Source organism: Nelumbo lutea, chromosome 1 (assembly GCF_056320005.1).
Source record: "Nelumbo lutea isolate HS-2025 chromosome 1, American lotus-T2T, whole genome shotgun sequence".
NCBI classification, from domain to species: Eukaryota; Viridiplantae; Streptophyta; class Magnoliopsida; order Proteales; family Nelumbonaceae; genus Nelumbo; species Nelumbo lutea.
In genome coordinates, this window is record NC_142684.1 from 38,901,916 (window position 1) to 38,919,215 (window position 17,300).

Sequence of the window (17,300 nt, forward strand, 5' to 3'; positions counted from 1 at the left end):
ATAATATTTCATAGATTTACTTAAACCTACCCTATAGTTTGTGTTTTACTAAAACACTCCTTATTTACTCAATTGACCTTTCATTAAAAATTATTATTTTTTGTCATTTGAAAATAGTAACATGATCACTTAAACTAAGTGGAAAATGTTTAAGGGCATGGACCCATAGTTGTTTATTCCAAAAATACCCTTAAACTGATAAGCGGGAAATGTTCAAGGGTATGGATCAATGGTTGTTTATTCCAAAAGTACTCATAACACTTCTTTTGTATAGAAAACAAAATTGACCAAATAGAAAAAAAAAATTAGTGGTTGTCCATATTTTACTAGGGGTAAAAATGGCAATTTTGTTTTTAGTTTCTTTTGATCAAATTTATTTGAATGGATGCTAGGTTAAAACTGTATTTTTCCACTTTCATCAAATGGAAGGTCGATTAAGTAAATTGATTACAAATTAGATACTATGATTTAGTAAAACATAAACAATAAAGTTGATTTTAATAAATTTATGAAACTATAAGAAATATTTTAATAAATGACCCTTTACTAAATAACAGTGTAACACTGTCTTCCAGGGCTTAACATGCGAACGCCATTTCATTATCTTCATTTATTTATAAACAATAATAGTTCATAGTTGCGAAATTAAAAAAGAAGAAAAACAAGTCTCCAAACCATAATTGAGCAACGATTTGCCATTGCGTATCATGGGAAGTGACCCATGAAGAGAAAACAACAAAAAACAGAAATAAAAAACCAATAAACTCGAGCATCAAGCGTTGTCACTGTAATAACACGGGCTTAATTACTTATCTCTGAGTGTCGAGATGTTCGCCGGTGTTTTGTTTCAGCCAGACCGATACCGGCGATTCACTAGATCGAAAGAAGTTTGACTCGACCGGGGAATAAGCACTTTAGCTTCTGTAACAGCACAACTCCTCTTGCAGGAAGCATGTAGATCAATGAACCCGAACCTGTCACTTAGTGTTCTTGACACCTTTGAGTTCTTCGAATAATCATCAACGCCCTCCTGATCTCGTTGATCCTTGGAACATTCCATTAACGCGGCGATGAATGGGTCCTTTCGGAGGCTTCCGTTGGAGCCCTTCTTTCGGGTCCAAAATAAGCCTTCGAAGTTGAATCTTTTCGAAGGGGTTGGAGAGGTGGCAGGAGGTAATGGGAGTAGAACCAGAGACTGGTCCTTGTACTTGGACGACGACGTACGAGGAACCGTGGAATTCTTTGGGATTCCGGGGTGTTTCTCCCACGAGAAAGGGATACCGGTACCGGAGTAGTGATGTGAAGAGAGTGGGCTCGACGGCGAGTCGACGGGGTAATTCGGAGAGGAGAATGATGAGCTAGAGGAAGATGATGATCGGAAAGAGGATGAGGACGATAAAGATCGGTTACGGCGAGAGGACGGACGCTTTCCGGTGGGAGATGCGTTATTGTCCCCCTCTGTTTGGAAGATTTCTCCTTGGCCTGTGGAAACTGCAGAGGAGTCCATTTGTTTGTCGAGATGAGAGGTACTCTACACTCCTCTCAGACTCCTCTCTCTTTCTCTCTCCCCTCCTTTGTATATGTGTACACGGTTCGTGGTTGCGTGCTCTTCTACAGTTTCTGCTTGTGTCATGTGGAGATGCATTAAACCTTCGCTAATTTTCAAAGAGGGTATGCTCCTTTGGACGCTGGATAACAAAGCCGCGTGTTAAGTGATGGGGTAAAAGACTTAAAACGTTTCCGATAAATGCTTGTACGTAGGGGTGTAAGTCGGGCGGGTTGGGCCGGGTTTATGATCAACCCAGGCCCGGCCCTAAAATTTGGGCTTAAGGCCCGAGCCCGAGCCCGAGGTCAAACCCAATTTTCCCAACCCGAACCCAGCTCATCTTGTAATTTGATGCATTCGGGTTGGGCTCAGACTCGGGCTGGGCTCGGGTTGGTCAATGAACCCACTCTAAAATTATACATATATAAATGTACTATATATATATATATATTATGTATGTATGTAAATATGTATGCAAAATATCTAAATAAAAGATATATATATACAAATATGTATGTATATATGTATATGTATGCAACATTTACATATATACACATGTATGTATAAATGTATATAATTGGGCCAGGCTCAGGCCGAGTTCAGGTTAGGCCTGAGCCCAAACCGAAAATTTAAAAAGCGTGACTTCTTGGGCCTGAGCCCAGTCCGATGACCAAAAATCCAAGCTCAACCCGTGTAAAATTTCAGGTTGGGCCCGCCCAAGTTGCACCCCTACTTGTACCTTTCTTCTAGTTTCTTGGAGGATTTAAGGGGGTGTTCTATAGTGTGGATGAGAAATTGGTGGGTGTAGATTGGTCCACACCACATCACAATTCATAGGTGTTCTAAATGGTGGATAGACTATATGGATTGGACCGGTTTTGATTCAATGTATCTCATATACATTTTATAAATGGTCTATATAGTGGATCATAAATGTTTAATTTTTGTATTTTATATGATAAATATATTGAAAAAAGGCATCAAAAATTTAATATTAACCAATAAATATTAATTTTAATAAAAACAATAGTAAAATAATTAAAAAATAAAAAATATTTTAAGTATTAAAAAATATTTTCTTGATAAAAACATTAAAAAATAATATTTAAATAAAAAAAAAAGAGTGGAGAAGGAGTAGTACTAACGGACTTGTGCTAGATTTAAAATTAAAAAATATTATTTTATTGATAAAATATTAAAAAACTAAAATCTACTAATATATGTACATATGTACACATACGTCTATATATGTATGTATGTATATTAATATTTTAAAAATATGGTTGAATATGTTTGAATATATTTGAATCATTTTTAATAGGATTCTAAATTTCATTTTTATATTTAAATAAAATAAAAAACAAAAAACAAAATGGTTAACATTATTAAAAATCACGGGGAGTGCGGATCCCTATCCTGTGGGGACAGGGATGGAGATAGCCTTGTCCCTGCTGGTTGGGATGGGGATGGGGAGTGGCTCCTCGTCTTCGCCCCACCCCGTTGCCATTCCTAGCCACCACTGTTGTGGCAAATCATGTCTACATTTTTTGCAAACTGCTTTTCTTCCTTTTCCAGGGATTTCCATAAATCTTAAACATAGTTCAAACTTCACTCCTATTACCAAAGCAGGAGTTGGTATTATTGGATTGGGCTTCATCAACAAAAGGAAAAAGGATTTTGGGAAGAACTAGCTATTATAGAGAGTAAGAAAGTATGAAAGTATGTAATGTAATGTAAGAAAGTATGAGTTGTGGTGAAAATAAGGGACGGTAGGGGTTTTGATATGAATTAGGGGGTGTTAATTTAACCAAAATACCCTTCAAAACTAGACCTATTCATGGGCCGGGTGGCTCGATGGGCCGGCCCATGAGAGTAAGAAAGTATGTAATGTAATGTAAGAAAGTATGAGTTGTGGTGAAAATAAGGGACGGTAGGGGTTTTGATAGGAATTTAGGGGGTGTTAATTTAACCAAAATACCCTTCAAAACTAGACCTATTCATGGGTCGGGTGGCCCGATGGGCTGGCCCGACCTCCGAACGGGCTTGAACATGGTTATAGGCCCGCGGGCTTAAACTCGGGCCAAAAAGCCTGACCCGCAATAAATTCGATCCGGGCTCGGGTTTTGTCAAAATAGCCCGGCCCGGCCTGACCTAAACCTAGACCTAAAAAACCCTAATCAAATAGCCCCATCTTTTTATTATCTCTTTGCCTCTTTCCCTCTTCTTTTTCCAGTCGAACCCTTCTTCTCCAACCTCCACAGTGAGGCGCCGAACGTTCACCGGCGCAATAACTTCGGCAGCGACAGTGAGTTTTCTCTCTCTCTTTCTCTCTCTCTCTCTCTCAGATGCGAAGTTGTGAACTGATGAGGGATCTCTATCAAAGTGCGACGGTGAGTTTTCTCTCTCTCTCTGCGAAATTTATTAGGTCGGGCTTTGGGCTTTTTATCAGGCCTAGGCACAGTCCCAAGTTATAGGCCCGTAGGTTGGGCTGGGCTCGGGCCTAGCATATTTTCATTAATGGGAACTAAAAGCCCGGTCCGAGCTCGGCCCCCGGCCATGAATAGGTCTATTTAAAACTAATTGTTTATGACTGTTGGGAGGGATATTTTGGTCATTTTAGGGGTTATATGTTATTTGACTTAAATACCCCTAAGCTAGGTATTCTATAATTATTAGGGACATTTAAGTCATTTTAACCCCATGTGCTCCAAAATATAAAAATATCCCTAGTGGTGGTTTATGGTTCTTGGGGGTCGTGGGCCGCATATTGTTCCAACCCGCATGCTACGCCGTTCCATGCCAATGGGTCGGGCCAGGCTAGACTTCTTGACTGGATCGGTCTACTTCACATCCTAGGCCCAAGATAGCATAGTATTGTAGTGGTCTGGCCATGTCGACCCAACCCACATTACAGGTCTAGGTAGGGGAGATTTAGGTGGCGTTCAGTAACATGTTCATTTCGTGGATTGACCATTTCGGTCCACGCCATAGGATGAACTCCCCATTCGGTTGGTCGTGGATGGGACCAGTCCACACTATATCGTGGATTGTCCCCGTCCACAGCCCAAAATCTCGGTCACACTTATATCTCATGGATGTGGCCGGTCCACAACATTTCCACACTCTATTTTGATACAATACATCTCTTCTACATACATTTCTCTTTTTTTTTTTTTAATTTTTATATTTAAAATGATAATATTACATTATATTATTTTTTTAATACATTATTTTTTTTGTACACATTAAATTTGAAATGACATTTTTCCAACTTATTGTGTATTGCTCATGTTAATTTTCTACTATTTATATATATATATATATATATATCTAATTTTTCTTAGTTTAGAAAAAGTAGAAAACTGCACTAGAAGTCTGGAACCTAGAACTGGAAGTTTGGAAGCTTGAAAGGAAAAGAATTAAAGAAATAAAGTAGGCTTGACCCCGGGCCAGTCTGCCATGGCTCAATTCCACAGGCCTGGCCCAACATGACCTATTACGGTTGGGAACTAGGCCACAGGCTGTGTTGGGCTTGACTTGGGAGGGGGACTGTGCTACCCAAGCACGGCTTGCCAAGGCCCAAGGCCCAGAATGGCACGACTTGGATGGCACCCAAGCCACCTTGAATCCATGTCGTGTCGTGCCAACATAGCTCACATTACAAGTCTACCCCTATCTCCCCTGCTAGAATAGGGTTTGACTATGATGCCAAAAGATATGATACAAAAAAAAATTATTGTTGTAGGCACATGTTGATCACCATGACTGCAGTAGCACAGAAGGTGCTAAACCAATGCCACAAAGGTACCCATGACGAGTTCAGAACTCAGCACAAACCTGCGATGAGCTCTAAGCTTGTACAAGCTTGTGATGAACTCACAGACTAAAACGAGCTTGTGATGAGCTCAAGACCACCACGGACCTGCAATAGACCCAAAGCCATAATACCAAAGACAATCTCAAAGCCATCGCAAACCTATGATGAGCATAAAGCAATCGCGAGGCTGCGATGAGCTTAGATTCATCGCATATGTGCAATGAGCATGAGCCACCACAAGTCTGTGATGAGCTTAGAGCCATCACGAACATGCAATGAGCTCAAGTCCATCACAGGCCAGAGGCAAACAAAGAAATGCGTGTTTCACCGATACCGTGCGTAAAAAAATGCCTAGTAGGATTAGAAAATACATGTGAGATTATTATCGACGCCATCCGTGCCAAGTCAGTCTAGGAGATTTGCAAAAGGAAGTAGCATATGTGTATTATGAGAATGCTCAAATAAAAGAAAATCCCACCCTTAGGATATCTCATAAGACACATGGCAAAACCCTAGTGGTACTTCCTGACAACTGACACTGAATCAAAGATTTCTTAATGGGAATAAAACACTTTTAGCTCATTTGGTCAAACTCATAATGAGAGCATCATTCTATCACTTAGAGCCTTTAGCCTACCATTTGCCCTCAGCCTTCCTTCGTCCTTCAAGGAGATCTCCGTACATAGCCTTACCACATTGGTATAAAAAAAGAGGTGGCCAATGAGGTGGTATTATCAAAATTCATGGATTTTCTCGCATAATACCGAATAGTATTATTATATTAATAGGGACCCATGTAGTGCACAAACTTTGTTAACCAAAAGTGAAATAATAGAAACACATAAGAATAGACATTTTTTTTTTACATTTTAACAATTATTTATGTTTTATATATTACTTTTAATAATTTTTTACAATACAAAAATAATAATAATTAATTTTAGATCAATTAATAGTCTAATCTCTAATAAATAATAATACTTTTATCTTCAATAATTATTGAAATTTTATAGAAAAAATACAAAATTGTTGAAAATAAATTTATAATAAAAATACAATAAATAACTAATAAAATATAATAAACACAATAATTATAAAAATATAATAAATACTGAAAATATTAAATTAATCAATAAAAAGTGTATTATTCAATAATAATTTAGTTCATAATAAATATTAATCAATAAATTATAAAAAGATACATAATTACAAAAAAATAATTTTATAACAAAAATACAATAAATCCAATAAGTATAATAAATTAAATTTCAAAAGTTAAATAATAATAGTCTCATCTCCAATTGTTATTGAAAAATTACTGTTAAATAACAAAACAAAAATAGATATATACATAATTATTGAAAATAAATTAATCACCAAAATAAAATAAATAATTACTAAAAAATATAATAAATATTAATTTAAATTAGTACATATAAATATATAATAGATAAAGATAAATATTTTGAAGATATTGTTAATAATTATTACTTTTTTTTGAAATTATTTTTTAGAATTATTAACTGATATAAGTGAAGCAATTTTCTAGAAAAATATTATTTTTCTACAAGTTTTTATCTTTTCTATATTTTAATATTATATTAGAAAATATTTTTTTTGAAAGTTACTACATATTTTTGTTATTTGGAAGTTTTAATACCTCTAAATTATTTAATAAAATTTTCATTATTTCAATAATATCTAAAATTTTTAAAATAATTATATTTTATATTCATATTGTCAAATATTATTGAATATACTATAATTATATTTGTGCTTTTATTGATTTTTTAAATATATTAACTAATTGGTTATTTATTCTATCTTTTTAAAATAATATTAAAAATATGCTTTACTTATTTTATTTTTTTGATATTTAAAATTTGTATATTTATTTCAAATATTATCTAGTTATTTAAACAATTTCGTTATTTATTTTTTTTAAATAGTAATTACTTATTTAATTAAATAATCTATAAAACTATAATTTATACTATTATTACATAATTCTTTTTATTAATGTTGTAAAATAAAATTATTATTAATTCGAATATCATGAAATATATTACTGTTATTTATATTGTTATTACACTATTGATCATTATTTAAAATTTATTTATTTTTTATTAACATATTTAGTTATTAAAATATTTAAATAATATTTTATTTTTTTCAAAATTTTCAGATTTTTATATTTCAAAATTTAAAATGTTATTTAGTTATTAAATTGAAGAATCCGTAAAATTAAAATTTATATTTTATTAGATAATTTTGTTATGAATTTCATAAAAGTATAAAATTATTAATAATCCGAATATTAAATCTTTTATAATTATTTTTATGTTTTTTATAAACATTGTAAAGTTATTTACATAATTTTGTTATAATATTTAAATATTTATATTTTTTTTAATTCAAACCTTCTTTAGATAGATATAGATGAGAAAGTGGGGGAGAGGATAAATATGATTTAGAGATAATTTAGGAGAGAAGAATGGGTGTGTTTTTTGGAGATATAGTTTTTTTAAAAGAATTCCTTTTAATGGGAAAGTGAATGAGAGAATAGAGGGGAGTTGGAGTAGGACTCTTAGGGAGATAGTGGTGTCACGTGGCTAGACATCATAAAAAGCATTTCTCTCTTTCTTTATCTATTGGTTGTTTGCAGAAATGACATGGAATAAAATATAAATCAAGAATTAAAAAAAATGAGAAAAAAATAGACTTCCTTGTTTTAGTGTGTGTGTGTGTGTGTGTGTGTGTGTGTGGTGTGGTGTGGGTGAGCATGGGTCATTTCAGTTCAGTTCCAAGACAGAACTTGGAACCTACCTTGTGAAGGTTGGTTCTAGGGTCAATTCTGGCCTTGGCGATTCCAGGGTTGATTCCAAGGTCTACCCATGGAGCTTGTTCTTTCTTTTCTCCCCACTTAAAAAGTGACATGGTCTTTAAAAACTTGGTTTTCAATAATATAACAAATAGTTTAAAATTTATATCATATTTATTGATTAAATTGAATAATTTAATATGTAGATTATCCTAATATATTAATGTATGGTTCAAGTCCTATCATTATAATTTAAATTTTGTAAATATTACATTTTACATTACTTATTATACACATTCAAATATTAAAATGAAAGCAAATGATCAAATCACTCGAGTAAATAAATGGTCAAGTTAGACCGTGGCCTTTGTAACCATGAGTTTTTGGATTCAAATCTTCGCATCCTCAAATGTATTTTGGGGTTTATTTCAAAGCAAGTTCGGTTCTAAGGCTGATTCATTGGGGCGGTTTGGGTAGGTTAAACCCCTAGATCCAAGAACTGGTTTGGGTGGGAGTTAGTTCTAGTAATTTGGAACTAGATCCTAACCTATAACAAATTGAACAGGGTTGGTTCAAAGCCGGTTCAAATCCATTCGGTTCCAAGTAGAACCTACCCATGATTCGATAGAATCTATGAAAAGACCTATTTACCCTTCATCTTTTTCTTAAATTTTTAAAGAAAATCCGAAAAAGCTGCAAACTCAAATAATAATGCAAAAAGCAATAGCTCTTTCAGCACTTAGAGACTAGTTTCCTGTTTGCATATCTTTTCAAATACAAATTTTCGAATTCACATGGAAATATTTAACAGAGAAAACTTAGCCTCTCTCATTTTGCTTGTATTAATCGAATAAGTAGAAAATTCAAAAAAAAAAAAAATCGAAGAAAACTGCAAATCGCAATTCTCACCTAGAGAGATGTTTTCTCTTGAACATATAGGATTGAGGATTTTATCACATAAAGTAAGGCCTAAAATTGCAAGAGTAAAATTTACCTGAAAGAGAGAAAAAACTACAAGTTTAGCTGATCGCTAGGCTGTACTGTTCACACCCAAGTGTTTTTGTACCTTACAACAACTTGATAAAATGGTATAAGTGGCCTACCAGTGTTCTCGTAGCACCAACGGGAATATCTCTAATGAGAAGGATAAATTCTTGGAAGAGGATTTATCAAAATTATTCAGATAATAGGCCCAACAAGAGATAACTGAATTCTCAAAAATTAGTGAAAAACTGCTCGTCACTTATTCTAGTTCTAGTCGATTTGATGCAAGAATCAAATTGGATTGCATCTAATCCTAGATCAAACCATATGCTCTAATACAATTATTGAAAGGATTATAAACTGCCCAAAAATGTTGAACCTTGCTAGGGTTTCTAGGGTGAAATTCAGTTCCTTTAACAATCCAAGAATTGGAGAATTAAATTTCTCATTGGAAAAACCAATTTCTCCTAGGATTGATCTAGTTTTAGATGACCCAATTTGATTTCCAAATTTAAATAGGTTCGTTCCTGATATGGAGATCAGCTCCCAAAGTGGTTTTTCACACCCAAATTCAAGTCCAAATCGAATTCAAAGCTGAAGATGGCGTAAAACCAATAGAGAACTCGATCTTACAACTTTTTGTGAATCGATTTGTAGTCCAAGTTTATACTTTGTGTGTAACTGTTAATGACTTGAGAAATCTGAGTTTTTGCTAGAAAAACACAGAAAATAAGAGAGAAAAGTCCCCTTCAATGGTCTGGTCAAACTAGGGTTCGGATGCTATGAGAATGCAAACTATAATTGAACCTCTCTTAGATCTCTCTTACTATAGAGTTGAAAAATCAGAATGTCATTAGGAGTTTCCAAATCTGAGTTCTAACTTAATTACAAGTTCTCTAATTTGGGAAAACTACTAACTACATTAATAATAAGAAAGATTTAAGCCCATTAGCAATTAAACCCAAATAACTCATCCATGCACATGACAACTTAAAACTAGTTATGTGACTAGTCTTACTATTTCTTAGAATGGGCTAGGCCCATTATAAAAATAGTTATTACTCACATTTATTTCAAGTCCATTAGACCTGAATATTGTATGGTATGGGACCCACTAAGCTCTTACACCAAGCCATATGGGTTCTTCACTAGTAAGCTAATCAAATTGGGCTTAGAATGACCCAACACTAAAATATAAATGGTCTTTGGTTATAGTTTCCATATGAAGTGTTAGACAGTGTATGCCCTTAGCTCCAATTAGAATGATGTACATTATGACATTTATTGTAAATAAATAAAGTACATATTTGATTCATGTTATTGCGGTGTGTTTCTGTGTAATACCCTTAAATTGGACACATATGAAACTTATGTTAGTTTAAAATTTTCACAGCCGTTGGATATATTTGGGGAGATTTATCATGCCAAGGCTGACACTGATGTGCCGCCAAGTTGGTTGGGGTGGCTTGTCTCAACTGCCAGGGTGAGACCTGAGGTACATGCAGTGTGGGTTTTCTTGAAACCCTGAACCGAACCAGAATTCTAGTATTACCCTGGATCTTGGAGATAGATGAGAAAAATTGGAATGTTACACCTGACCCCTAGACTCAATTATGATATTGCACTAGGTATTGGATTGGACTGTCTTTGATATGCCAATTAGTGAAATCCTTAGAAGGGGTCAAAACCTGGGTATGTTGGGATAGTCCAAGAATTCATCTGAGTGGGTGATCATAGTGACAGGATCAGCCCATTTGTCGGACAAAGTGAATGATCGGGGATGCACTCTCTCTGATGGAAACCAAAGCTGTCGGCAACCGATTTCAATAAGTGAAATTTGTTTTTGCAAAATACATTTATATAGAGATATACACATACATACATACATATATATATATATATATATATATTATGATTTCAAAATGTTTGCAAAAGGTTTTATTTCCCGGGATCCATGTGAGAAGAGAGTGCAACACTGTTCCTTACAGCCGAGAAAGAGGTCCTCTCTTGTCGGATAGTGTTTGATTATTATGGGCTGAGAGGTCAAGTGTAAGACCATTGAGGGTAATACCTGATGGGTTAATATTGCATCTACCCCCAGTCCTTGGGTTTTTATAAGGTGGCTTGACCCAGGGACCATTTAGTGTAAATGTTGGGCCCATTAAGAACCCATGGTGATGAACTCAGGAGTTTACTGTCTTCTACAGTGAATTCGGTCAGGCCTTGTAATAGAGGTAGGGTTGAACCCATGTGGCTGATGTGTAGATGAATGTTTGGGTCCCATGCCATACAAGGATACCCAACTGGGCAACAGTTTAGTGGATAAGAGAGCACATGGACTTAATGGGCCTAAAATCCAATTTGAACTGGTATAATATGATTATTTAAAAAAGGGGCGGTTCTGTGATTTAGATCAGCAGATAGGATAGGGAGTTATCCCTATCCACTCAGAGAGTCCAGATCCAAATAAAGATTTAGATTAGGAAACTCCTAATAAGATTAGGAGGGCTGATATTTATCTATAGATAAAATAAGAGTTTATCCTTATCTCTTAAAGAGAGTCCAGATTCAAATAAGATTTGGATTAGGAAACTCCTAATGGGATTAGGAGAAGCTCTCTTTAAGGTTATAAATAGAGAAGGAGGGCGAACCCTACAACATACAATCAGATTACAGACTCAAGAGAGAAGACAACTCCAGTTAGACTGACGCTATCTTCTACTCTTGCTTCATTCTTTTGCTGCTGCCATAGCCAGTTTGATCTCCACCTGTAGGAGCGATCAAAAGTGTTCTTGATATCAGTTTTTGGTGAAAAACTGATATGAAGTTGTGCTCACTCACCCTCCATCAAATTCTTGCTGAAGAGTTCAGTTCTTGCTGAAGAACCACCTACTGATTCTGCTCCACCCTGCGCTGTGTCATCTTTAGTGGGAGCAATCTTTGGTGTTTTCCTTGGGCGTGAACACCTTCGTTGGGAGTTACTATTACTCCATATCAATTATATCTCTCTCCTACCTTTTGGTTTTAGATCTGGTCCGATTTAGGTTCAAGATTGATCATTGAAAATACAGTTTTCTAAAATAGGGAGTGCGATTCCCATATGGGAGAGAGAGAACATTTTGAAATTTCGCCCTACCTACCTACAGGGTTCGATTATTCATATGATGAATCTCTCATCCCTTCATGAAGTTCAAAGACAAATCAATTAATGTAAGAAATAAGTCCAATAGGTTTTAGTCCAAATGGTCTTTCGCTCTTAACCTCTCAGACCAAAATATGTATAAACTACTCATAGTGTAGGACCTCTTCATTGATTACTAAAAGCAGTATCACACTCTTTGCTTGAATGGATCCTAGGATTAGAATCTTTTACAAACATTTTTTTTATAAAACTTATTATAAATATAAATACATTTTTGCAAATCAATTTCAAAAAAACATTGAAATCCGTTATTGGTAATCTTAGGTTTTCATCAAAGAGAGTGTAAATCAGGATATTCTCTTTGTCTGACAAAGTGGCTAATCCTATCACAATGACCACACACTTAAGTGATATTTCAAAATGCTACAACATATATAAGTATTTGACCCTTAGAGGATCTCATTGTTTGGTACATCAAAAACAATCCAATCCAACACTTGGTGCATTATCATTATCTAGTCTGGGGTGAAGCATAACTTTCTAAATTTGCTAATTTATTTCTAATGTCCAGGGTATAAGTAGATATTGGTCATTGTTCAATGTTTCTGATAAACACCCATTGGTTGTACCTTGAGTCTAACCCTAGTCCATTCAATGGTCGAGAACATTTTACACTAACATAAGTCTTATAAATGTCTAGTTTAAGGGGTAATGCATAGAAAACACACCAAACATAAACATGAAATAGTAATAATAATAATAATAATAATAATAATAATAATAATAATAATAATAATTTAATTTTATTAAATAATAAAAGTTAGAATACATTAATCTAATTGGAGCTAAGGACACACAATGTCTAACTACTACAACATGGATATTTTCCTCCTTCACTCCACTTTGTCCCAAATAAAGAAATCTATTTTGAACTCTCCAAGTCCCCTCTCCTAATCTCTCTCCAGTTATTTCTTACCCTAGTAAATGCTTTTCTTCATCTTTATTTTCTTCAATCTTCTTCTAGTATTTTTTCTCTCTTCTTTGTTTTGGTTGAACTCCCCTTCAACTGAACGTTTTTCTCTTGGCTTGAGATAGAATCTAATCCAAGAGAAAACCAAGAAGTGAAAAGGAGCAGTCAATTGGAGAGATTTTAGCCAAAACAAAGAAGAGAGAAGAAAAACTAGAAGACCAAACAAAAAGAGAGAGACAGAGAGACAGAGAGACAAAGAGAGAGAAAGAGAAAAGCATCCGATTAGGGTAAGAAACGAGTGGAGAGAGTTTAGGACTGGGACCTAGAGATTTCAAAATAGAGATTTGTTGCTTTGGGATAGGGTAGAGTGAAGGAGGAATATAGCCATGTTGCAGTTCGTTTTGTTGGTTTTCTTTGCTGAAACTATGATGAAAACATATTGAAAGATTGGAGCCCCATTTGTGTGAATCTTAGAGGAGTCTCCCGATATTTATTGCATTTCCAAGTGGAATCCCACATTAAATAAACCTTTTAGCATCTCACTTTGAACTGTCAACATTGTGTTTTATTGTCTTCTACCTATTCGATCTAAGGCTATAATCAAAGTTCCCATGACTTGATTTATGCATTTCATTCAATTCAAAATGTATTTTGAATTTTCAGTCATGTTGCATTTCAATCTCTATTAAAAGATATAGAATATTGGGTAATGTGTTTTGATTTTTGAGTTGATAGAATGGTGTTTGATTCTGGTGTTCTTCTCTTGTTTATCTGAACATCATAGGACTCTCATTCTTACCTTTGACCGTGTGGCTTAATTGTTCCGTTCTCCTTTTCTTGTGTTTTAATTTTAATTTATAAAAGGGGTAAAAATGCTACAATTTCCATGAGAATAGTGAGGCTCTTGGGTAATTCTATTAGAGGATACACGAAAGTTAGGTTATTAGAACCAAACCAGCTGACCTGGCAAGACAGCTATAAAAGATCCCAGATCCCAACTGTCTTACACCAACTATCATCTCTATAAATATGTAAATCTGTTTCATATTTAATACAGAAAAACATAAGTTTCTTCATGCTTTATTTTTGCTCAACCATGTTTATCATGGTATTAGAGCCTTGACAATGATCAAGACTCACTTCATTCCTTCTCGCTGCATGAGTTTCCTTTTCCCATCGGCAAGTAGCCATCGCTTTGGCACGTCAGTGGTTGCAACTTCTGGTGATCAAGATTCTTCATGATACTCTATTTTTCTTCATCAACAACTGATCATTGAAGATGACCCCAGATCTAGATCCAAGTTCTCCATATTATTTGCATCCCTCTAATAATCCCAGAGCTATTTTAGTTTCTTGTCCACTCAACGGTGATAACTAATTCACTTGGCAATGTGCTATGCGCATTGCTTTGAGGGCGAAAAACAAATATGGATTCATGGATGGTTCTCTGTAGCGTCCAAGTCCATCCATGGTGGAAGAACATGCAAGGATCAAGGTTAATTCCATGGTGATAGCATGGATCTTCAACTCCCTGGCTCGTGAACTACACAAGAGTGTTGCCTATACAGAATCAGCTAAAGATATGTGGAAAGAACTTGAAGAACGCTTCTCTCAAGGACAAGCTACAAGAATTTATCAACTCAAGTGAACCTATCCAAGGGAATCTCCCAGTTGCATCCAATTTCACAAAACGAAAAGGTCTCTGGGATGAGTTGGGTAATCTGTCACCCATTATTAAATATGATTATGGGATTAATTGCAATGCGATCAAAGAAATAATGACAGATCATGAAAGAGACAAACTCTACCAATTCTTGGTGGGTCTGAATGATGCTTTCAACAATTTCAGATCCACCATTCTTGCCTCAGATCCACTTCCTACCATTAATCAAGCTTATGCACTCATAGTTCAAGATGAGAAACATCAAACTCTGATGTCTCAAAAGACCACCTATATGAAAGGGATGGTAGAATCCATCGTATTGACGCCAAAACAGTTACGGAATGAGTGGGCAAATTTCAAAATTTTTCTACCTAACTTTCAATTGGGAATCGCATTCCCTAATTTTAGAATCAAGATTCAAGGATCCTACTTGAACCAGAACCAAATCAGATCTGAACCAAAAGTGAAGGGAGTAATTATATTTGATCAAGAGAAAAAATTTCTCCCAAAGTTGGTGTTCACGCCCAAAGAAGGAACCAAGATCTGCTCCTACTGAAGATGACACAACAACTGTGGAACAGAACCGGCAAGGTGCGTCCTACACTGAATCCTTCACAATAATCCTTTGGATGACAATGAGCACCAAACCGAATCAGTCTTTCAACAAACACTGATATCAAGAACTATTCTTGATCTTTCTCAGACAGAGAAAACAAACTGTAACAGATGGATGGCAGCTGCAAATGGAGGAAGCTAGAGAAATAGATGGCGAACTGCTTTTCTTTTCTCTAGGGTTTCTGAGATCATATCTCACAAAACTGCAGAATGTGTTATGTCTCCCTAAGGTTCGAATTCTTTGTATGGCATGAGACCCAAGCATTGATCTACACACCAACCACATGGGTTCGGCCCAGTCTTTGTTACAAGGCTTGGCCGAATTCACTGGAAAGCCCAGTGAACCCCTTGAACCCATCACATGGACCCTATGGGCCCAACACTTATACTAAGTGGTCCCTAGGCCAAGCCATCTTATAAAACCAGGGACTGTGGGCAGGTGCAAGATTAGCCCATAATGATCAAGCACTACCCGACAAGAGAGGACCTCTCCCTTGGCTACAAAGAACAATGCTGCACTCTCCACTTACATGGATCCCTAGAATTAAAACCATTTGCAAATATTTTGAAAACATACTTAAATATATATCATATATATAAATTTTGCAAAACAAAATTCCAATGATTGAAATCAACCGTCGACAGTTTGGTTTCCATCAGAGAGAGTGCATCCCCGATCATTACCTTTGACCGACAAAGGGGCTGATCCTGTCACTATGATCACCCACTCAGATGAATTCTTAGATTGTCCCAACATACCCAGGTTTTGACCCCCTCTAAGGATCTTACTGATTGGCATATCAAAGAGAGCCCGATCCGACACCTAGTGCAGTACCATAATCGGGTCTAGGGGTCAGGTGTAACTTTCCAGTTTTTCCCATCAATCTCCAAGGTCCAGGGCAATACTGGAAATCTGGTCCGGTTCAAGGGTTCAATTAATCCTACACTGCATGTACCTTGGGTCTCACCCTAGCGGTTGAGACAAGCCACCCCAACAGTTGGCAGCACACCAGTGTCAGACTTGGCAGGATAAATCTCCCCAGACTTATCCAACGGTTATGAACATTCAAAACCAATACAAGTCTCATTAAGTGTCCAGTTTTAGGGTCTTACACAGAAGTATACCACACAACATGAATCAAACATGTACTTCATTTATTTACATTAAATATCAAAAGTAATCAAAACTTATTGAAGCTAAGGGCATACAAAAACTGTCCAACACTATGGGTAAATGATGGTCACCTAGATCATCAGAGCACCGAAGGTGTTAACCCAATACTACACAAATGCCTACGATGAGTCCAAACTCATTGTACATCTATGATGAACTCAGAACCTACATAGACACGTGATGAGCTTATGACCCAAAATGAGCTGCGATGAGCTCAAGTCCTGTGTAGACCTACGATAAACTTAAGTTCATCTCACAATTGTGATGGGTGCAAGTTCATTGCAGGTCATAAACAAGCCAAAGGAATACATGCATCGCTAACAATGCACATGATGAGATGCTTCGTAGGCTTAAAGAGGACATGTGAGATAATTAGTGATGTCATCCATGCTACGCTACGTTGGTTTAAGAGGGTCACAAAAGGAAGTAGCACACATGTATTATGAGAATCCTCAAACGAAAGGAAAGCTCGTCCTTGAGATATCTCATAAGACACGTGGCAAAACCCTAGCAGTGTTCCCTGACAACTAACACCGAATCCAAAATTCCCTTTCCTAATAGGAATCAA

At 35.7% G+C, this 17,300-nt stretch overlaps 1 protein-coding gene across 1 annotated transcript; it reads right to left on the reverse strand.

Annotated features, from left to right (window-relative positions):
• Positions 1 to 847: 847 nt before the first annotated feature.
• On the reverse strand, positions 848 to 1,507 carry LOC148874336 (uncharacterized). The gene has a single exon (XM_088960814.1). The coding sequence runs from the start codon at positions 1,505 to 1,507 to the stop codon at positions 848 to 850; it is 660 nt and encodes a 219-aa protein (XP_088816940.1).
• Between the last annotated feature and the right edge of the window lie 15,793 nt (positions 1,508 to 17,300).